The 24778-nt window shown below is 31.5% G+C and overlaps 1 protein-coding gene across 2 annotated transcripts in view; it reads left to right on the forward strand.

Moving 5' to 3' along the window:
- Su(Tpl) (Suppressor of Triplolethal) overlaps positions 1-6726 on the forward strand; it is a 162682-nt gene extending 155956 nt beyond the window's left edge. For both annotated transcript variants that reach the window (XM_035374206.2, XM_085820529.1), the window contains one exon: positions 198-6726. In XM_035374206.2, the coding sequence (XP_035230097.1) occupies positions 198-353 (156 nt within the window). In that variant the 3' untranslated portion in view covers positions 354-6726. The remainder of the gene's footprint in view (positions 1-197) is intronic.
- The last annotated feature ends 18052 nt before the right edge of the window (positions 6727-24778 follow it).

Below are 24778 nucleotides of genomic sequence, written 5' to 3' on the forward strand. Positions count from 1 at the left end.
ATAATCTGCTTATGAGCACATTCTTAAAGTAAAAAAAATCAATAGCCCTCTTATCTTCAGGATATTCAGAGTACTTAAATTACATATATTCTGTTGTTTGATTCAAAGGCAGGTTTTTGATAAATATTTAATTTGTGAATTGTAATTATGTAAGCTTTAACATAAAATAAAAACCATAATTTGTTTTTCTTTTTCAGAGGATTAAAAGCAGGATATATAAAGAATATAGAGCTTATCAACAGGATCCCAACTACATTGATGCTCTGAAAAAATTTAACTTTTTGCATTGCAAATTATCACATATCAAAAGGTTAGTTATGGATTATGACAATAGTCAATGTGTAAAGTCCTAGCACTTGTTGCTAAGTATATTTTTTTAGAAACCTATTACCCTGGATATGTAAGGAAAATGGACTATCTCTGAAACAATTTTCGTATGTGTCTGGAAACTTAAGAACGGTTTCTTCTTCTGTCACATGATTGTAAACAGTATTTCTGTGATTAATGACATTGTCAGAATCAGAAAATTTACTTATTTATTAATGTCAAATGACAGATTTGGCTGCTTTCATTTCAAGGTGTAAAATTTTGTCCCACTTGTATGGAGAAAAAGTTTTATTAAAACATTTTAATAATTTTTCAATATGAATAAATGAAACTAATCGTTTGCATGAAACTCTATGTAACAGCTATGTCTTTTCTTTATTAGTTCAAACTTGGGAAAATCAGTAATGATTGTTGTAAAATGCTGTGTTCATTTTTTAAAAAAAATTGTATTCTGTTGCTCGTAATTGTGTTCAGTTTTTATTTTATGCATTATGAAAAAAAGAAAACAACATACCTAAATATGAAAGCATTTCTCTTCCTTTCTACTTAAAAAAGTAATAATTTCAACAAATTATACTTGCTATGCTAAGCATGAAACATGGATATTTTTCTTAGTAGCTGAAGCAATTCAATTTACTTTCTGGTCATTAAGGAAGAAAAACAGCAAAACTCCACTGTACTTTATACTAATATTTGCTAATTAATAAAAAGTACTTTAATTATAATTAGTTTACTTCATAGAAAGCATTGGTTTGTAACTTCTTAGGTAAATGGAAAAACTCTTCCATTCCTTTTCTACCTGGAAAAAAATAAATAAATAAATAAATTACTTGAGCAACTAATCTTTTCAGACTTTTTTTTAACTACAGTCACTACTATTTTTAACTTTAATAATGTGTTACTTTAATAACTTTAATAATGTAATTTAATGTGTGGCTTTCCTTTTTATTTACTATTTAAAATTCAGATTATTTTTAGTGGAATATTCCAAAAATTGATCCTCTAAGAACCATTAAATATGTTTACAACATTTGCATAATTAATTGTGTAGGATACAAAAGAAGAAAACTTAATTATGAAATTCTTATTATAGCATGGCAAAATAATCTGTTTATTTTCACTGCCACGAAAGCTATATTTATCATAGCTTGAAGGGAGTTTATAAAATAAATTAAAAAGAGATGTGTTTTAAGCGATTTGTTAAAATTATATAGATTAACAAATTTTTTTCATTCTATCATTCACAGTTAATAAAATTGTGGTTAAAAAAAGTCTGGAAAATGTGTTTGTATGTCATTTGTTTTCTAAGATTTCCAGTCTATTCATGTCTGTGGATTCTACTTTATGTATATTTGAAGGGTACCATATGGAGATGGAAAAATCTAATAAATAATTACTTGTCAAGCTCATTCTTGATTTCGGAGTGGTGTAAAATTGAACTTCTGTCTGAAGATCTATTTAAAAAAAAAAAAAATCTTCATTGATAGGTTTTGGCATCGAACAAAAATTTTTTATCATGAAATTTTGTCAAGTTAAAAAGAAAGTAAATCTAATTATGCTTAATTAATGTAAAGGCAAAATGCCCACTTTAAATTTTATTAGTTCTTTTAATTGCTTTTTCTGCTGTCTGAATGTTACAGCTGATTATATTTGACAAACAGCAAATATGATAATTTTTTTAATGTTATCATTATATCACTGATTTACTTTTTTTAATGGTTTATTTCTTAGCCATATATCATTCAAAAATTTTATTTACCTAGATTGTCTGAATAGCAGTGAAGCACTTAATTAAAATTAAAACTAGCTAAATTTATATTATATTGAAAAATTATATAATATTTCTGGAGGTAAATGTCGCATCAGACCAGAATTGGGAATACTCAATTTTATGAAATTAAAAATGATTGTACTGTAATATAGATTATTACAATCTTACTATATCTTGCATAACACATATTCTTATTGCACTCTGATCTTATTTTTATAATATAATGAGTAAATTGTTATTTGAGCAATTAAAATCTTCTAAGAGTTTAATATATTACTTGCAAAAGATAGGTTTCATAAATTTCATTTTAAAGTTATATTATTGCTGTTGTCTTTTATTACTCAGTATGAAATAGGCTTCCACTTATTCAAAAAGCCAAAAATACAGCCGATTTTAGCTGTGCCATCTCCATACTTTCAGTCTAATTTTCATGTTAGAATGGCTGCTCTAAAACAGCTTTCAGAAGTAAAACGTTTTTTGAATATGTAGATTTTTAGGGGGGCGATGAGTAATTTCATTGCTTTAAAAATAGTATTTACTGTGAGGTTAGAAATGCAGCTCTCTTTTGGAACTGTTTTCTTGTAAAATCTATGAGAATAAAATTGATGTAGAAAGTGAATGGTTGTAAATTTCAGCATTTTTGAAGTTGTAGTGTGTAATGAAAATTTCATTAGATTTGCATTATAACTTAATTTATATCTTAGTGCTGTGATAAATATCTGAGAAAAAGTATTTATATGATTTCTTCAAACTTGAAAGCTATCACTGTTTGAATGAAAACTGCTTGTCAGCATGATTTAAATTACTGCATTATGTTTATCTTATAACTTTTCAAGTGGTATGAAAACATAGTTATTGCTATTTTTCACTATGTTGTTTGATTCCTAGAAGAATCTACCAAAATAATGTTTGCACAGAAGGGAAAACAGTTTTTCTGTATGCAAAATTTGCTAAGGCAAAACAAAAAAGAAAAAAAAAAAAAAAAGATATTGCTATCACGTTGACGACCGGAACGAACCATTGACTATGTTAATGTTTTCTGTGTTTATCTCTTTTATCCCATTATGTTATAATTTCTTCTATGTTTTAAACAGTCATCCTTATATGATATTTGTTTTGCTGTTTGAAAAGAATTTGTTCATATCAGCTTAGCATCACATATTCTATGCCATCAATTGTTGTCTGTTTTAATGTTAAGTATCATTCCAACTTCAATATTATGTTATGTAGTGGTTTAGGCTCATAAAAATTATAACAAATCAATATTCATATATTTTCAAGTTCCTTATTTATCAAATGCATATATACATATTATATATATATTCAAATGCTTTTAAAATTTCATGCGCTTTAATAGGGAGGGAAAATAAAACCTGACTGTGTATTCAGCTGTTATTTTGAACATTAATATAGGTATGCGCTTTGCGAAATAAATTTTTATTTATATAATATTCCTTCACATTAATTATTTAAAGTTCCTTTTTTGGGTTTCGATTGATATTTCAATTGAATGGTTTGAAGGCTAATAATACCAGAAATATCTAGTCTTAGTTTTGTATTCATTTAAAATAATAAGAGAAATAAAATATCAAAGGTCTGTATGTATAGATAGCTATTGATTTTATTATATATAAATACTACTGAGTTTAAAAAATGGCTAGAATTATGTCGTGAAAAAAAACTTGGACATGGAATGATGCATTTTGTATGGTAGAAATTTTCTCAAGTTAGAAAAATCTAAATATTAGAAAAGCAAATTGTGTGCAGTTGAATTTGTGTATGTTCAAATTTAGTTTTTATTCATTTTGTAATGTGCATTTGTTACAGTTTTAATACTTTTATTGATATAATTAAATATGTAGCATATTATTATGAGTAAGTGTACTTAATAGAGTATTAGAGAATATATAAGAAATTTATATTTCTCCGATATTTTAAAAATGCTTCCTTCTTTTAAAGATCTTTTGGGTGCATCTAAAATCACATTTCATTTATTTACTTTAAATTGTAATTTAATTTTTAATTATGGCATTATATTTAACTTGAGATTTGTTATGAGTCCTTTGGATTTATGCACATTAATGGAATTTGATACTGATGTGTATATACATATTTTAATTTAGGAGGAATATTTTCAAACATTTCTTTGTGAAATAAGAATTTATTGCTATTTCATCATCTGAATTTCATTGCCTTAATTTATGCTCCTAAAATAAATTATCTCAGAGCAAAGCTTGATAATTTTTAATAAAGACTAAGAATATTGCAGAAACAAAGTTTTTGATAAAATTTGTAGTCTTTAAAAGGAAAGGTAGTACTTAATTTCTTCCTTAGTTCCTCAATGAAGTTTTTATTGTTAGAAAATTTCAGTGCAATTTTTTTTTTAATGCATTTAAGATTAAGTCCTCAGAATCTTTACTTTGTTCTGGAGAATATATTGCTACTAATTCCGTGTCTTTTGGATATTAAATTGCTGCATAGAAGAATGTGTCTAATGAATGATTTTTCCCAAATAAAATAATAGTCTAAGAAAAGATCTTATCAGTAGAGAATCATTTTTTTAATTACCACAGCAAGTTATTTTTAATAGTATTCTTTAAATTATTTATTTTTTTATAAAATACCCAGGGTGTGTTATGGGTAAGAAGGTGATTTATGATAAATAACCTGTGGTTTAAAATAAATATTATAGTTTTAGTGCACAAATTAAAAGATTTTTATTGAAAAAATATTAACCAGACTGGTTCTAAATGGGTGTTATTTTATATGCACTCCACTACTTAGCTTTTCAAATGTTGCAAGCATCATTTGTTTGGTTCTGTTGAATAAATTTATCAATAAAAACCTTTTCACAAAAACTAGTTAATATTGAATATTTCAGATATTACTTTTGAAGTAATAATTCTTTTTATACTTACTACTAATGTTTCCCATGGGTTTAAATGCAGTGTTAAGAAATTTAATTGTAAACTCTATTATTTATAATTCGTGGGTGTAAGGCATTTAATTTTAAAGGAGTAAGTCTTTATTATGATTTATGTATGCAGAAGTATGAAAATTTATGCATAAGTGTTTTTATATATAATTTCAATTAAAAAAAAAAAAAAAAAAAACTAAATTTTACCATTGCACAGTAGCAGTTTTAGCACAAGGAAAAAAATTCTGCATTTAAACCCTATTTTAACTTATTTGTGATATGACATAGAAATTATTTTATATTTTTTAGATCATTTTATGTTTCATCCAACATAATTTCTGGATGTATGTTGTCTGAGCATAAAATATTCAACAGAATTTTTCTGAATTTGTAAGGTTGCTTGAGCAATTATAGAGTTAAATATCACTCCTATTTATATTTTTGGCAGAATATCTATATATGTGATGTATTTTAGAGAATATATATATATTGCTTATTCCAAAGAATGGTGGTAAGAGCAAAAATTGGTAATTCATTTAAAAATGTGACCTGTAAATGTATAAGTAATTTTTTTAATTAATGCTATTAAATGAGTTTTCAGTTGAAGTGGCAATCGAATTACCTGTTTTAGTTCTGTGGTAGATTTCATGGCAGAAGCAGCATTTACAACTTATAATTTTTTGGGAATCTCAATGAAGTGATCTTTATACGAGTTTACCACAAATGTAATCCAGTATGAATAGAATATTATCATACACTTTATGTGCTTCTGAGTTACTTTAGCTGAACAATGTACTATTTGTTGTTGGCAGTAAAGCAACAAGAATCAGTGTAATATTCATAAATTTCCAGGACCAGTGAATGTTGTATATTTAAACCTTCCGGAGTAATCATGAAAATTTATGAATATTATGCTGATTCTTGTTGCTTTAACTCCTCCAATAATCATTATCCAGCATGCTATTTTAACTCAGAAATGTATTATTTATCTGAAATATATCATCAAGTCTTTGAATTACCATAGAAAACTGTTAATATTTTGCATTTATTTGAGTGCTTAACGATGTATAAACAGTCAGGTTTGCATAGCACATAACAAAGTTTTTGTTTATGACTTCTGGCTGTTGACATATCAAGTGCCATTACCAGCTTTGCTGGTTGCAAGTAAACTCCAAGAAAATGTTTGTTATGCCCAGCATTCCGCATTATTTCAGGGCTCAAATGGTTGTCTTAATGCAAAGTACAATTGTAATGTTGATGCAAGTAGAGTTGAGTGTGAACTTCTTGGGATACTGTTTAAAACCTGAAATCTTGATCATAATGTGATCTTAACAACTGTAAAGAATAATAACTTAATCTGATTTTTTTTTAACTGGCATTTTTTTCTTTTCTGAATAGTCTCTGTATTGGGATATCAAACTATCCTGTGATTTGATACTTATTAAAGCCAGTTTTTTTTTTTTTTTTTTTTTTTTTTTTTTTTTTTTTTTTTTTTTTTTTTTTGTTGTTTGTTTGTTTTATGTATACATGTATGCAGTTGCTTTTGTAATTTTCTTCAAGATTTCAGGTTAAGTGTCCTGAGGGGTGTTTGTGTTTGATTTGTTTTATGCATTGTTGATGTATATTGGTTTGTGTGCCTGAGTCCTCAAGGATGGCCATGTTTCTTCATAGAATGTGTATTGGATGAAAAATAAATGACCTGTTGCATGCAGTTGTTCAGTTATTTAAATATTAACACTTTTTTAATTGTAAGTCTTTCCAAACCCTTTGAGATTTTAAAAAGATTACACAGTGAATAAGTTATATTTTGTCCGTTGTTATTTTTGTTTTTATATAATATCTTGTTGAAATCAGCTTTTTTAAAAAGGAACTTTAACTAGAAAGTTAAAATTGCTATCTTATTATATCAAACCAAACATTTTCTCTGCTTTATTAAAAAAATTAAGATGTCCCAATTTGTTAGGTAAGTTAAACTCAAAAAACTAATTGGGGAAAGTTACCTATATTACTATCTTTATTGCTTATTTTCCTGTTACATTTATCTCCTTTGAAACATTAAATCAAAATAACCAATCCTCGTGAAGAATCTACTATCCAGTTTTATTTTTACAGCTAATTTTAATGTACTGCAGTGTTAGTTATTAAATCAGATTTATATTCAATTATTAATTGAGTAGGCAATCACAAGCAGGAAAAGGTTTCTGTCATTAAATTCTTTGCCAAAAATACAGTATACAGTCAAAAGTCTTTAATTCGGACACCCATAATCCGGAATGATCTATAATCCGGACCTCAAAGCTACAAACTTTCTGCGCATGCTTCGCGTTCACGCATGCGCACAGGCGTTTACGAGAGCGCGTAAGGCGCTTACGGCTGCGAATATGTTTGTGCGCATGCGCGTTTAATGTTTAACGGAGTTATACGCTAAGCTAAAGTTATCTAATTCAGTTAATGTTGCAGATTGCGTTGTTCCTTAATCTTCGAATTGGATCCGGCTTATTATTTTTTGCAGACTGTTAGAGCAATTTTATAAAAGTAAGCTTGAACTTTCGATTATGTCAAATAGAATTTCCGATATATATTTACTACAAAGCGAAAGTATGTTTTGAAATCCGAAATCTGTTTATCAATTTCACGCTGCTCTGCGGCAGAGGTGGGGGCAGAAACGTCATTATTATATTATCATAGATTAGAAAGATTATGTCAAGTAGAATTTCCGATATATATTTACTAATATGTAATTTGTATCTACAAAGCGAAAGTATGTTTTGAAATCCGAAATCTGTTTATGAATTTCACGCCGCGGATTGGAAGTTGATCTGTCAACACTATCCTTATCTTCAGAGCAGATGTTTTTATTTTATTTGGATTATAATTCCGTACTAAGTTTAGTATTTCGTCTCGATGTACTCCGTCTTTGATATGATTTAAATCAAGTTCCTCGTCATTATAATTCGCTTCCGATAGTGAAGAAAGTGACCCAGAGGTTATTGAAAACGAAAACATTTCGATTGACAAATTAGTCGGTATTCTCAACACAGCAATTATAGGACTTGAACAGCGGAACTTTGTAACTAAACAAGAAATTATGTCTGTTTAATAGAATTAAAGAGAAAGTATTATCACATGAAACGAAGCAACTTAAACAACTTAAATTGAAAAGAAATGTTTAATAAAGTAAACAAATAAATATTAAGCTTTTTCTTTTTGTAAATTTTGATACCCTTTAGATCATAATTGTTCTTTATTTCATAAATTACGGTTTCATATTTTTAATTTTGTAATTTTTGCATGCCATCTTACCAGATTTAAACTGATGATCTATAATCCGGAAAAATCGATAATCCGGAATCGAAGTCCCGACGAGTCCGGATTAACGACTTTTGACTGTATAGTATATATACTATTACCTTTATGGTAAATAGAATCTATAGTAATTATCTGTAGTAAAGCTTTATGGTGCAAGCTAAATATTTGTCTCACTATTAGTTTTACAAGTTTTTGTTCTGTTTGAAATGTGTTTTGTTACATATTTTAATTTATATCAGATAAAAAGGTAAAATTCAAGTACATGTATTACAAAAATATTGTTTATTACAAGATTAGATATCGATAAGAAGGAAAATTTTTGTCATTGAATATAAACTTCTGTCAATAAATTTAAAATAAAGCTCTTTATGAATTTATATATTTAAAAGAGTAATCTTTTTCTCATGGTTATGCAATTTTAATATAAACTTCGCATTATTTCTATGTTTAGGTGCTGATCTGGTTTCTTAAGATTGAAATGCAGCCATTCTGTTGTTCTCTTTTGAACCGTGTTAGGAAAATTCCTATATTTTGACTAATGCTGTAATCCTTTTTATTTGCTGAAATGAACGTAATGGTGATTACTGAGTTCAGCGACAGTGAATTTTCTAGATTAAGTATGAGTACTAATATAGAAACTCTAAAATACGGTATTTCGGAAAATGTCATGGACTGTGAATTTTTCAAATTTCAGACTTGGAAAAAGTATGTAAAAATTACAAGTTCATAGGAATATTATTAACAAGACCATAAACTTGACAAGAAAATGTTCATATTTAGGTTAATAGACATAGTTTTGGTTTCTATAATAAACAAAGTTTAAAAGGAATTAAATATTTCAGTATTTATTACTATATGCGTTATATTATCTGTAGTATTTCTTTTTGAGAAATTTCTCATGAAAAGTTTTTGTAAAGTTTATGATTTCTCCTTTTTCAAGAACTTTTTAAAAAATATTATACGAAGTTTTTAAAAATTAAATTTACTATTTTCTTTTAGGAATGAGAAAGTAGCATTAAAATGATTGTCATAGTTTAAATGTCAGTTTGATTTTAAAATAGTAAGGAATAAAAATATCGAAGTTAAAAAAAAGTATTCACAAGATTGTAAAAATATTTAATTATTTTTCCATGAGTAAAGTCTTGAAGTTTTAGGCACTAAAAATGGTACTTGTTGGTTATCCATCCAGTACCTGCAGATATACTGCAAACAATATGTTGGTTATTCAAGCTATAAAAACCATTTTTTTTTTTTTTTTTTTTTTTTTAATTTCTGCCAGATGTTGTTTAGTGATTTCATTCAAAGTAGCATCAAATTCACTACAATGTGTCTCTGTTTCGATATGAACTTAACCCTACCAGTGACCTAGTGCTTAAAACCACTGAATACTTGTAATTTAACCCCGTTTGAACCCAGGAAAACAAGCTGGCTACATGAATGCTTTTTATAGTTTGCTGTAAAGGCAAATAAAGAGAAATTGCTGACTGCAAAGCAGTTTCTCTTTTAAAAAAATCCTCCACAAAGGCATTCCTTCTTTTAGGCAAATAGCCTTTATGTGCTTTGCCATATTCAGGTAACCTAACCCTATGAACTCTTAAGAAAATGATGATGAAGTGTATTATTTGTTGCTTATTCCCACATTTGTTCCATTATTTGCTTACTGGACATTTTGGGAGGAGGGTAGAAAACTTTCCATTCTTTTGTAAAGAAAAGAAGAAAAGGTAGAATACTGATTGTTGGGGAAAAAAGAAAACTTTCAACTCTGTTGAAAAATTTGAAACAGCTTTGAGGGTTGTCAAATACTTGTAAAAATTGGATTGCTGAGTGGTGATGTATTGGTGGATACCAGATAACTTACAAGTATTCTAAAAATTGTTTAAAATGATGCTTATAAATGCGAATGATTATTTAAAATCTGCCATAAAAGTCTAAAAAGCAGTATTGATAAATAAGTAAACAGTATAGACATGGGGGAAAATCACTCTTTTATGGGTCTGATAAAAACCATTTGCTCACTGAACTAAATGGGGCCCCTTTTTTTAATTACTCATAAAAATAACTTCAATGAAAAAGGATGGTGGTGTATTTAATTATGGCAAAGCACACTAGGGCTATCTGCCTAAGGGGAGGGATGCCTTCGTAGAGGACTTTCTAAGGGAAACTGGCTTGTATACATGTTACACATGGTGAAAACCACGAAAACACCCATGCAGCCAGCCTGTTCGCAGGATTTGAACCTCGGACCAAACTACCAGTGTTCAGCGACTTTACCGCTTGGCTGCTGGTGAGCACCAATGGAAAAAAGGAACTAGAATGAATCAGGAATGGTTAGCAAGGATAGAACAAAGATCATCTTAGGTTTCTGTTGTAAATGGAAGCTTAAGTCCTGCAGATCGTACTAGTCAAATTGTGAGTTATAACTATGTTTTAAACAGTTCACAAAGTACCGAAGAAAGTTTAAATAACCTTTTCATTTAGATTTAAATTGAACATAAAAGCACAGCTTGTGCTGCAGATGAAATTTATGCCTCTTGTGGCTATTTAATTAACATAACAGACAACTAAATTCAAACATTTATGACATAATGTAAGACTGCACATTAAATAAGCTGACTCAGATTTTTCACTAATGCTTAGTCAAAACATTGGCTGGGCAGAATGCTAAAACCAAAATATAACTTTTTATGTAGAGCTGACTAAAATGTTAACAACAAGATGCATTTGCCAGAAGCTCTGAACCCGCACCTTACCTAATTGTATTTTGCTGAGGAATGCAGAGAGGAGAAGTTACAATGAAGACTTCAACCATAACTGGTTAGCTATGGTACCTAACGTTTTCTCCACCATAACTTTTATAATCGCAAACGGAGATTTTGAAGACTTTGGGTTACATTTTAAAATTCTCAGATCTCCAGCATTATCCAGCAATCACTTAAATTCTTCAAATTTGTTTTCACCTTGTACAAAACTTGGTTTCAGATATTCTCATGTTACAATTCATCAGTCTTTCATGGTTTATTTTCCAGGAAGCTTTTATTTTTGGGAATTTGGCCATGAGCTTCTGGAACTCTGACCATGTGAAGCAGGCAATGGTTCAGTGAATTTTAAGCCGTCTGTGTGGTTGGAAACACTCATCTTGCGGTGGCCTTTTTCGCTATCGAGCATAGTTCTTTAGCCTTGTGCACATTTGCTCCTGCGTCTATGGAAGTGATCTGTCATCTCTTGTTTTTTCCTCGCTGGTTCTCTTGACTTTCCGTTGAATTGCTTCCTCATCTGGCGGCTAAAGGGTTAATTTTGCCTTGGTTGACCAGTCATTTTCCCATTACTGGTAAGTTTGCTGCCTACTTTTGTTTACCGGAACTTTAGTTTCGCCTTCCTTCTATCTGACGTTGTTTCGTACTCGGGTGCTCTCCACATCTCAAGAGTCTGAACTTTTCCTTAAACCTCGGACATATTCTTTTTTCTCTTCTTGGCACACCAGGCCTCTGTAGCTTTTCTTTTACCTTGCGAGCAGTGGCGGCTCGTGGCTAAAATTAGTAAGGGTGCTGTTCCAAAAAAATTTTTAATTTGTTGTAAAATTGTGTAAAAGGAAACAAAATTGTATAAAAAGAAAATTTATTTTGAAACTTCATGAAATCTTACAAGAAAAGAATTAAACATTTAATTACTTTAACCAAAATTGTTACAATTCAATCTTTTGTCTATTCATTTAAAAATGAAATTCATTGTTCTTGTTTTAATTTACGTGAAAAGATCAATAATTTTCGCCTTGATCTCTGGATGACAACTGAGGAAATTTTTCTTTGTTGAAAGCAATGCAAGCGCATTTAGTCTTTCCGAATTCCTAGTGCTTCTTCTGCCTCTAAAGTAGTCATGGGAACTCTGAAGAGAATTTTTATAATTTGCAGTATTTATGGATATCAGACCTACAAAAGAATACTTTTAGTTCAATTTCAAACTTTTCTTTGACAATCATTGGATATGCTTCAGTGGTCACCACTATTTCTTGTGTAGGATGTTCATTCCTAAAACTAGTGAAGCATTTCTTGCAAAACAATTTAGCAGCTGCTAAGTGTTTAGTGGAAGAATATCTGTGATCAATACATAGTATAAAGTTACATATTTCCTTAGCTTCTGCCATCAGTGTCTTTGAAAAACTCTCACGGTACTTTGAGTTTCTTAATTCTAAAATAGCAGTTTTGAAATTTGTTATATAGTATTCATTAACTTTAAACACACTAATTTCTGTGGATTGAGTTTAGTTGTATATTATTTCAACATGAGGCATCTGATAAAAAAGCTCTAACCAAAACTTGAAATTATCATCATTTAGATATTTTCAAATACCTGTTGCTTTTGCAATAGTTTGATCTGCATTTGATGTTGACTGAATTTCAGTAAGGCAATTTTTTAAACAGTTTCAAATTTTCATGAACTCTGTTTATGGTCTGTATGATGAAGTTTCACCTTGTGGAGGAGTACCACACGCACGGAGTAAAACGAAATCACATTTTTAACAACATGCCAGAATTTTGGCACTGCAAGAGCGACAATGCTCTTCTCTCTGTGCTGCTTTCTATGTGCGCATGCACAGAATAACCAAGTACCACGTTGCTGGATCTGTGAAGCACGCAGTTCCAAACAAAAACTTTCGTACCTTTTTCACAAAATGGAGGATGGCTACTGACATTAAGCTTAAGGATTATGTATTGTAAAACTATAAAGAAAGAATTAAAGACTAAAGGGCACATTATATTAAATGTGAAAAATAATAAGTGGAAATAGGGAGTGCTGCAGTTTCACAGTGCTTATTACGAGCCGCCACTGCTTGCGAGTCTTGTGCCATGCACGTCGGAGCCGAATAAATCGATTGGGTGGCTCTTACTTGCTGAAGTCAGTCGATTTCCGTAACACCTTTCCTCAGTGGCTTATCAACTCGCTTATAGTATCGTTTCACTTGATGTGCATTTGCTTTTACACATTCACAATTTTATTCTTGTGAATACAACACCGTTTCCCTGATTCTCTGGTGCACAAGAATGAGAATGCTTAATTTTTAAAACTTTTACCTCCCACCTTGAAATCAACTTCATGCCTTTTTCTTATCATAATGAAATTTTTGTTTTGCCCGGGTCATATCCGGATTACTTGTTGCCTCGTCCACTAATTTCTGAATGTCTGTCAACTTTTCTTAAAATCTCTTTACCCACCAAAAAATTTCATCGAGAAGCATAATCAGCTTATAAGGATTAATTCAGCCATTGCCTTACCCGCGTTGTCGTGTTTGGAAGATCTCAGTATATAGGCTAACTTATTAACATAGTTATCCAAACGTTGGTGGTAATTTCTTAGCATAACTGCGGATCATTTTAATTATATTTCTGTTTACGTGCTTTCCCTCACTATCTGGACTGTTTTTCTTATTCAGAGATTGCCTGACGTTGGCGCACTATGCAGTCCATGTGAAATACTTAATCTGAAACTCGCCGGAATAACAAATTTTAATTCATTATTATTATTTGTTACTTTGAAGTAATACAAAAGTTGCCAATAATTTCAAAATCTGCAGCTCTGTTTCTAATACCGGTCATACCATGGTGTTCAGAGTGGTCGGAATCATTTAAATATGCATAAATGTTCTTAAATTCTGCATCTATTTGCAGTTTTGAAATAATTATTTCTTGTGAATCTAAAATTTTTTAAGTTATCCAGACATTTTAATTCTTTTTCCTCATCACCTAGTTTAATTCGTGATAGGGCTTCCGCTACAACATTTTCTTTCCCAGAAGTACGTTTTATTGTAAAAGTCCATCTTATAAGTCTGAGTGACAAGGTATTCCCCTTGTCTAGACGTACAACAGACATATGGGACGTCTATAGGTTAATCGTTTCTTTGCCAAAATATATTCGGAATTTTTGCACGGCCAACAAGACTGCTAATAGACTAGAAGAGAAACACGCTAATGTGACAATCAAAATCGTAAAAAACAACCTTATATTTAGCGTAGGTATAATGAAACACTCAATCGATTTCGAGGGCAGCTAAAGGTCCCTCCTCATCAGGAGAAAGAAATACAAAGAAAGAAGAAAATAGGAATCACAGAAACACGTGGTGCTTATCAGCACTGCACGTGGTTATAACTAGATTTTTAATCAGAGTTGCACTGGCCGCCTACTTTTACTGAGCCAGGCTGTCTGATCAAGCATAAAGAAATATTAGCGAAGTTAAAATAGGGAGCGAGGGCAAATGCACATTACGCTCAAAATCTGAACTTCAAATAATGGAAAGCAACCACTGAACGGATTTTTATACCCTTTGGTAGTACCAAGTGCGAGGAGGTAACGCCATCTATCGGCAAAAATAATTGAATTAAGACAGTAGAATTTTAAAGTGAAAAGCCTCAAGAGCCTTTCTTGAGGCTTTTTCACATTCACAAAGATTTAAAAAGTTTAGTTAATGATTTGAAGTCCAATCCAGTCCTTCCTAATGCCTTTAAAATTCTACTGTCTTAATTCAATTATTTTTGCCGATAGATGGCGTTACCTCCTCGCACTTGGTACTACCAGAGGGTATAAAAATCCGTTCAGTGGTTGCTTTCCATTATTTGAAGTTCAGATTTTGAGCGTAATGTGCATTTGCCCTCGCTCCCTATTTTAACTTCGCTAATATTTCTTTATGCTTGATCAGACAGCCTGGCTCAGTAAAAGTAGGCGGCCAGTGCAACTCTGATTAAAAATCTAGTTATAACCACGTGCAGTGCTGATAAGCACCACGTGTTTCTGTGATTCCTATTTTCTTCTTTCTATGTATTTCTTTCTCCTGATGAGGAGGGACCTTTAGCTGCCCTCGAAATCGATTGAGTGTTTCATTATACCTACGCTAAATATAAGGTTGTTTTTTACGATTTTGAAGACTGCTAATGTAACAATACTAATTAAAAGATTGCTTTATATAGCAGTATAATTTCAGCTGGACTAAGTGTTTTGTTGAAATCTACCGACTGTCTATCTTGCATAAACACGATTCTTATCGCGCAATTAGATGAATCTGCAGCAATTGCTAATTTACAGTCCGCTTCAGGAAATTATTTCAAGATAGAAGCTTGCATTAATGCCGCTTTAAGTTTTTCAAACGCTGTGTTTGTTTCTACGGACCAATCAAATCTGACTTTTTAAAAAGGTTTTTTGCGATATGAGCAAATTTCTGAATGTCTTATAATAGGATCAAGAACCCAAAAAATGAGGCCAGCTTCTTTGCGATGTGGGGAAAATTATTCTTTATCTCCATAATAGAAAAGTTTTCTTTCAATTCCCCTCTGAGATGTAGCCCATGTTCTCCCCCCCCCGAGCTGTATACACTGACTTAATATTTTACTATGGCAATAGCTTTCGGCGGGGACAAAATCACGAGCCATGCGGTTTGAGAACCCGGGGACGATAGTCAGATCTGAAGAACTGGCGTAAGACCTAGAGCCGATGGCACCAGTAGCTCAGTAGAGCGGGTGGGCAGGGAAATGTTCTAGGTGATCGGAGGCGGAAGCATTATTGACGATCAGTCAGATTTCCAGGCGAATAGGTCACGCCGTACAGCTAGCGCTGAGAACAGGCTAAGGGGTCGAGCAGCCTCAACCCCTTAGGTCCAGTTCGAAATTGCGGTTTGGAGAACTTAAGAAATCTGTATAAACTTGGGTGCTTGGTAAGTGAATTTGTAAGCATCTCCGAGGTGATTTTTGGTTGGACTAGCCACCATTTTCAACTCGTGTGGCTGCATTCGGGTGCAGGAGCACATTATAAAGTTTGTGGTTGTTATAGTTCTTTGGCTGCGAATTCATATTTTCAGCATTCACTTTTCCGCTGCTTCCTTTAGAAGAGAAAAAATTTGTTGTAAATCCTGAATGTGTTCATCAGTTGTATCGCGTCTGACTATTATCTCATCTAAAGATATAAATGTTGATTTTCCAGAACTTTCAGATTATGTTTGTTCATGGCTCTTTGGACCGTAGCGCAGAGGTCGTTATAATCACCTTCTGCATTTCTCCCCCCAACAGGATACAGTAATTTTCTTTGTGTGTGTGTTTCTAAATTTTCCAACTAAGTCAACACAGACCTTCTGCCGTCAAAACTGCTAGACGTCTCCACTGATGATGCGCATAGTGTCCATAATGAAGCTAAAACCTTCTATCGGACTCGTTTCTGTTTTAATTGGAAGCTAATGTTAAAATCCTACAAACCGTAATAGACGAATAGAAAGTTTTGTTTTAACTCACAAAGTACTAAACAAGGGTACTATTCGGTTTTGAAGGCCGTAAAAAATCGCCAAACTATTGTTGATGCAAGTGCTGCCAAAAATAATTGAGGCAACCCTAACGCAAGAAAGGAAGTATAATAGTAAATAACTATTTAAGATTAATGTTTTAATTTAGATGAAAGGTTAATTTCATATAATACTTTTTTTTTTATTATAATTTATATAAAAAAGGCTAAGCATGACTGAATGGAAGCATAAGAGTAAATAACTATTTCAGATCATTATTATAATTTATATAAAAATTGCTAAACATAACTGAATGGATGGATGTCTGCATCGCTATTTCGCTACCGAATTATCGCTAAAACGTAGTTTCATCTCGTTGGTTGTTCAAACATAATTTTCTGTAATGAATGATGCCTTTTCCTTGAAAAATTCTCGGTAAAGTACAGAATCGCCCACTTATTTGTTTGCCGCTTTTTACAAGGGTGAAAACAATTGGATTTTTGTCAATTTTCTTTTACTTTTTAAGTGAAAATACGTCGATGTGTACATAGATAAAGTCAAGGGTGTGCGCAGTGCCAATTTTGTGCAATTTTTTTTTTTTTTTTTTTTTTTTTTTTAAGTGAAAATAGGTCGATGTGTACATGGATACCGAGTATGTGCAATTCTTAGAAACGCGTCAAGCAGTGGGTGATTCTGCACTTTAACCAAAATTCTATTGCACGCTTTTCGTTATGGGCAATTCCCAAATTGTTAAATCCATAGGATATCAAAAAAGAATTTAAAATATAAACTAGTATTTCAATGGCATCTTAAGAAATATAGAACTATGTAAAATTACGCAATCCGAAATCATCGCGTACGCTAGATTTGCGCGCTGTAAAATGGGCGCATTTGCTAGATTTGGCGCATTTGCGCATACATTTTCGCTGCAATTTTTTTACGGTCCTCAAAACGGAATGGTACCTCAAGAAGTTTTAAGTACCCTTTATATTTAGACTTGAATATAAAGGCATAACTTGTGCTACAGACGAAACTTCCACCACTTGTAGCTATTTAAATTATATAATAGGCAACTAAATTCAAAACTTGGTAACGTAGTCTAAGACTACACATTACATATTAAATAGACTAAAACTGTATTGTACTGCATTTCCTAGATCTGAAAAATTTCATTTACTTCCATATTTTTTACCTTAAGTCTGCATAACCTGCATTTATTCCATTCGTCTTCTTATTACTGATAGGAAAAGTTACAGTTCTATAAGAAGAGCCCACCAGCGGCCGAGCGGTAAAGACGCTGAACACTGGTAGTTCGGTCCGAGGTTCGAATCCCGCGAACGGGCTGGCTGCATGGGCGTTTTCGTGGTTTTTCCCATGTGTAACGTGTATACGAGCCAGTTTCCCTTAGAAAGTCCTCCACGAAAGGCATCCCTCCCCTCAGGCAGATAGCCCTAGCGTGCTTTGCCATAATTAAATACACCAACACCAGTTATATAAGTGATTTAGAATACTGAAGTTGGGAACAAATCCGGCATTCTGTCACAATTGACTACTACTCTGAATTATAAAATTTTAAGAAAACATCAGTTTCATTCACGTCAATAAAATAAATACATTTTCCAAAAACGTCCAAGAAATCTATCGCAAGTGTCAACATAAACGTTCTACAAATATATTTTCAATATTTAAATAACTCATTAACTGAAGATAAAACAAAAGAAAAAGCTTCGAGAATTCATTGGCATATACCAACAGCAAAGATAAAATAGTTCCCAATAGCAAAGAGAAAACAGTTTCGAAGTGTCCAAACGACTACCGAGAGCACGCTCTCAAAACTTTTGCGAAAAAGCAACGACATCACAAATACATAAATTTTATGGAACATGACATTATTTAAAAAATTTTCGTTCGAAATTTTAGTTCTGATATAGGAAAATACTTATGAAATTTGGGTATTCATTTACACGTTTGTAAAAAACAAATGCGAAAATTTTGCATGTTTTCTATCCTTTCTGTACTGAACATATGTCTCTACGAAATTCTTTGCAAAAAGCGGAAAGTTGATAACCATTTCGATTCTTCACTAGAAATCAAGTGTTATAGATGAACAACAATTTAAAAATTAACCAAGAGTACAACGAAGTACATATATAAATTATTTTGCTAATCAGTTATGAACGTATAAGTGGGATATATCCAGAATCTTCAAAATTAGTGATGAAACGTTCAGTTGAACTCTGAGATTTTACTAAAGAAGTTTCTGTAATAGTAAAATGCTGGGTGAAAATTGTACTAACAGAAGGGGGAAAGTATGCCTTTTTTAAAATATTCGCATGCTATGCAATAAAAATGAAAGCATGGCCCCGGTTCAGAAATGCAATACAAGGTGTTAAGTTAGAAAAGTTTCTAAACTAAGTTTTTGTCACATACGAAATGGATTGATAAAGCGAAAATTAGCAGTATATAAAGACATTCATTTGAAATGTAACGCAAGAAGTTAAAATATAACTCTGGTTCATCAATACAATATATTAGTTATGTACGGTTAATTATTTATTTCGAATATGATAAAGAAGAAACTGCCAACAGGCAGACAGACCAAAATTTTGGTATACAGCATTGAAAGTTAATGTTTAGTCTCCCTTTGCAAAAAGACATGGAAGTTGGCGCACCAAATGACTTAATTCACTGTTCTACTAACAGTGTCTGGCCTCGTTACGCCTATCATCACTTTTACATTGCTCATAATTCGATAGCTACCGCTTGCACTAAAGGTGTAAAATCCTTAACCGAAACATAAGAACAACATAATTCGACCCCTTTAAAAGGCAAAAATACAAAATTTACTAATGTATAAGAAAAAAAAATACAGGTCATGTTATAGTGACCGATTGCAAGGAAAAAGCGAGGAGTACATCTAGATGTTATAGCACTTCCCATGTGCTAAAACATTCTACGGCTACTCATTTTCAAGTTATTCGACATACGTATCTCACGAAACGAAAATACCGAAAAATCTCTTTTCTGAATCCATTTTACAATCCGTTATTGGAAAAAAGAGCCCCATATTTATTCTGTAAAGATATTATGCCAAAAAAAGTCATTCCGATTGAATTAAAGCGGTAAAAAATGAATACTTTCCTTGAAATTCTGGTAACCTAAATTTTTCGCAATTATAGTTCTTCCTTTAATTCGTAAGAGGAACTAGAAGGTGACAGTTTTGTATCTTCCATTCTGCAGGGCCGATTAACGAAATTTAGATTGCATTTTTCATACCGGAAAAGCGCGTCTTAGAATGTATCTTATATATATAGAGAGAGAGAGAGATAGAAGGCAGATAAACTTAAAGCATCTAAAGCCAATATTAATTTGGAATCAAAGCAAGGCAATTCCTCAACAATATTAATAATCGCAACCTTGTATAAGAGTTTTAACACAATATCAAAATTAATCCAGATTAAAATAAGAATTCATAGTTGAACAAACTCGAAAAATAAAAATGCGAAAGGGAAAATATACAAATTGTAAACATATAAGAATTAATCTCCTTTTAAAGAGGTCGTTACCTAAAGGAAGTTTTCTGAGTTACATGAAATTCGAATTCAAATTACAAGAATTTATTAAGTAAATTGTTCTTTATTTAAAATCATACTCTGGGATCTGGATATACTTATGGATTACGAGGAAATGGAAACCCTGAAGGCGGAGTCTGAAGTCTCGCAGTTTTGCCTGAAAGGCCAGTATTTTATGACTCATGCCGTTTTTTAAGAATAAAGCTTTGAATATTATAATAAATCATAAATAAATAATAATAAACAAAAGTCCTTGATACAAACGAGATGAAAAGACGTATGATTAAAATTTTATTGGAGAGCCAAAAGTGTTAATTTTACATTTAATTTTTAATAAAAGTCTAGACGTTATAACGCGTACGAAATTTTTTTGAAATGATAAGAATAAATGACATTGTAATGAAAAATAAAATGCAAAATTTAGAAAATAAGTAAATTAAATTCATAAATATAATAATAATAGTAATAATAAAATAAATGGGAAGCAAAGTAAAATATTAAGAAATAAATGTAAAATCCAAAAAGTAACAATAAGAAAATACAGAAAACATAAAAGTAAATATGAATAAAAAAATAAGTAAAAATAAAATAGCATTAAAAAGGGAATATGATATAAAGATAGTAAGAAAATGCATTAATTGCAAAAATATACATAAAAAATTCTTAAGCTTTAATTAAAAGCTTTAATTTTGGCTAAAATGCACAGTTTAGTCACATTCAAGCCGCTTCCTTGGCTCCCCACTTAATCTCTTTTTTATTAAATAAATATAAGTTCTGCTTATGAGTTCAATTTTTAGTGAGTCACTGGTCAGTCAACGTGCAATTTTTAGCCAGTCAATGTCAAATTTTTGTCAGTCACTGGTCAGTCAATGTCCAATATTTAGTCAGTCACTGATCAGTCAATGAGATCGTCACTTAGTCAGTCCCTGGTTAGTCGATGTCCAATTTTTAGTCAGTCAATAAGGTTGGTGTCATTTCGAAAAAGTGTATAACGAACATAAACTGATATTATGTAAACTTAGCTCAGATCTTGAAATGATGCTTTAAACTGTTGTGTTTATTTTTATTTTTTTTAAAGCAAAAGTATTTCAATAACGCTTTTCTTAGGTTTGAAACTGTGAAACGCCTGCTAAGATGTGATGAAGGATGTTGAGTATTCTCGTCATCAACGTAGATAACAGCGACGGTATCAACGACGATATCAATACGGCGTTCCTGAAATTCTTGAATTGGTTTCACTTCTATTCTATCTACTTGATCCATTTTGTCATTTATTTCTGGTTCATTATTTGTGTTGATGAGATTGTCGAAATCGATGTCCGCTTGTGCTCCAAGATCGTTATTCGATACCATGCATTCAGCATCCGATGATTTAATAGAGGCATCAGAACTGAGTTCTTCCTGGTTGAAGATGGGTATACTGCTATTCATGCCTGTTTGATTACCTGAGTTATCAGGTTTTGGAAAATCAAAATTCTTTTCTGTTTCTTAATGGAGGTAATTAAATTGATTTTCATCACCGATAAGGTACACATCAGTGGGATTATTATCAAAATATTTGGCCAAAAGGTCAATGTGGTAAGAGTCACTATCAATATGCAAATTAAGAAGATTATTATCAAAAGCTTCGTTAGAAACTTGGAGGAAATCGGTGTCATTGTCTATATCCACATCAAAGGAATTGTCATTAAATTCATTAATATCAGCATATGAATCAAGGAAATCTATATTATGTACCTTCTTTCCGGAATTAAACTTGTGTTCATTACGGTTAATGGTGTTTTCATCGATACTTTTCCGAGTTTTCTCTTCTCTTCGAGGAAACAAAATGAAGGCAGTCGCAAAGCAAATAAGTATGCCCAATATGCTGTCGATAAACAGTGTTAGTATAAAAACTTAAAATACTGTCAACAAAAAGAAGCCCATTTCTAAAAACGACTCGAATTCGATTTCAGCAGTAAAAATAACAATTTAATCAAATAAGATCCACACGTAAGATTTTAGCACCACTAGATTTGATATCTCTAATGATTATGGTTTATAAGCATTGTTAAAAAGTATTCATTAACTGTGTTGTAATTCAACAAAAAAGCCCCAAAACAACTATTGGTAACTTGATTGTTACAAATCTTAATAAAATGGTTCTTTGAATATGTAGCAATGAAAGATCTTCTTATATAGAACTCTACTCATAATAATAAGGAAGTCTCTGTGTGTGTGTGTCTTTCGTTCATGCTGCGTGTAAGCTAATAGACCCAGGGCTACGAATTTGGTACATAGGTACATCTTGGCAAGAGCCAGTGTACCTCGAAACGAGTTTTTAAAAATTGGAATGAGTTTTTTTTTATCTTATGTTTTTTGATGAAATCACATCAAATCGATAATTCTCTCTCATTATATCAGCAATAATGCTGTTGTATCACTGTTGATATTGTTGATTGTATCAGAACTGTTGCCACTCGGAAAGATATAGGCGAAAATTAGCGTTTTAAGAGATTTTAATTATTATCTCTGATTTTTGCTATATATTTTTTTTTTTTTTTTTTTTGGATAAAAACTGGTTAGCGTAAAATTACCTTACGTTATATTATTAGTGGGAATGTATTTATGCCTAAGAAGGCCTTTAAATGATAAGCTCAACAACATGCTTCCATATAAAACCATCACAACAGACGACATTCTGACATCATACCAGGCGACGACATTTCATACGACCATCATAACAGACATTCTGAACATGGAAAACCGAGTGAATAGAACATAACGTTTATTCAGGGAATGGAATTACGTTAGCTCGGTGAGATGGTCACTTTCTCGTCCAACAGATTATGACTAGAGAGTGGAAAGGAGAAACTGACTTATATTTCATCTTCGGTGCACCAAGAGTGATCTGCGATGTTGACAATCTCCAACAACATAGGTTAGTTGTAAAAAAGTTCTTCGCCACTTTCTAGCTATTCGTGTACAAAATGGACCTCAAGGCGTGAGTGATAGTTTACCTTTTTTAAGGTGTTTGTTGAAGGACTTCCTCCGTGAGTAGGAAATTTGGACACTGTCCTCAAGATTGTATGTTCTGGAAAATGTGTGAGTGATTATTTAATTTTTCTTCCTCTTCTACCTTCTCAAATTCCGTAGAAGTAATAATCCTTTATTTTATATATGTAAACTAAGAAGTGATTAGAAAATTTTAAATAAAGACCTGTTATTTCTGTAAATGAAGGATGAAGGATTTGTTTCACCTGCTTAATATGTGAGCTATGGAATGTTAAAGAATAGTAAGCTTACAATTAATATGAGCATGTTACTTTTGGAAGGACAAATATATGTTATTTTTCATCTTAAGGTTAATTTTGTAGGGAACTGATCAGTTTACCCAGAGCTATCTGAATTTATTCTAGAAATGTAATAAATGTATTTGATTTATATCTTTATATTTCATTTGTTTGTGTTACTTTAATTGTTGGTTTGCCAAGTCACTCTATTTGTTTGAGTCATAAGACTTTTAAGAAACATCAAGACTTAACTTGTGATATTCTTAATATTTTTATGCATTAGAGTTTCACAACGCGCCCTTATTTTAATATACTAGCCACTTAACATAATTATTTGAATGTTTTTGGATAAACTGAAACTATTAGTAGGCGCCAGGTATGTATTTAAACTTTTGATTTTTTTAATGAGGAACTAATATGATTACAGTATGAATATTTCTTCTGTGGTGTTTGTGAGGTTTTGAATTAAGGAAATTGAACCTTATGCTCTTGAGTTAATTTAGTAATTGATTGAACGTGTAGTTTAAGTGAATTTAAGTAATGTTTTTAGTTGGAGAGATAGCATACTATTTTTTCCGGAGCACCAGCGAAGATTTATTCTCTTTAATTTTCAGGTTAAGTAGTATTAAGTAAGAATTTGCATTTAATTGAGATAATTAATTCTAAGAACAGTTTATTAAATGTAAAGTGGGTTAGATCAATCGCACAGTTCCTCTCCTCCTCCACACAGTATAGGAGTATAAGTGTTTTAGATTATAATTTGAGTAGATATTATTTTTATATGTATTTTTTTTGTCTGTGTCCGGCACCAGCCGTGTAAAATTTTGTTCCTAATATTTCTATGTACCATTATTTTTTTCACTATTGAACACAAATTCGAAATTCAAAATTGGTCTTCCAAATGCCCATGTTCGGGTGGAGGATTTTATTCGTGATGGCTCTACTTACCGTCGTTTTTTCGCAATGCGAGAAACATACATACATTCATGTAGCTTCTTCATTATTTAATTTCTTTAAATATAATACAGGGCAATAATGTTTGGTGGCGACAATCTGAAAAACGATTCAGCCGTTTATTTTGATTCAATACAAAGTCCTGTATCGAGACTAATAGCCCTTCTAAGCTACGCTCCTTTGGACTAAAAAAAACCTCCTGGAAATAAATCAAAAAGCAGTATTGATAGGATAGGGCGGGGAAAGGAAAAAACATCATTGAATTAAATGCGCGTAAAGACAGCACATTGAGAATAAGTTAGGGCACAGCCTATACTGTTGAGCGCTTTGCATGGCAAGATATGGCAGGAAGACTGTAGAGGTGGCAGCGTGTAAGAAGAAAAAGAAAAAAAATACAGTGTT

The sequence above is a fragment of the Stegodyphus dumicola genome, chromosome 7 (assembly GCF_044657685.1).
Source record: "Stegodyphus dumicola isolate Sdum_Otavi_A_Nest chromosome 7, ASM4465768v1".
In the NCBI taxonomy this organism is placed as follows: domain Eukaryota; kingdom Metazoa; phylum Arthropoda; class Arachnida; order Araneae; family Eresidae; genus Stegodyphus; species Stegodyphus dumicola.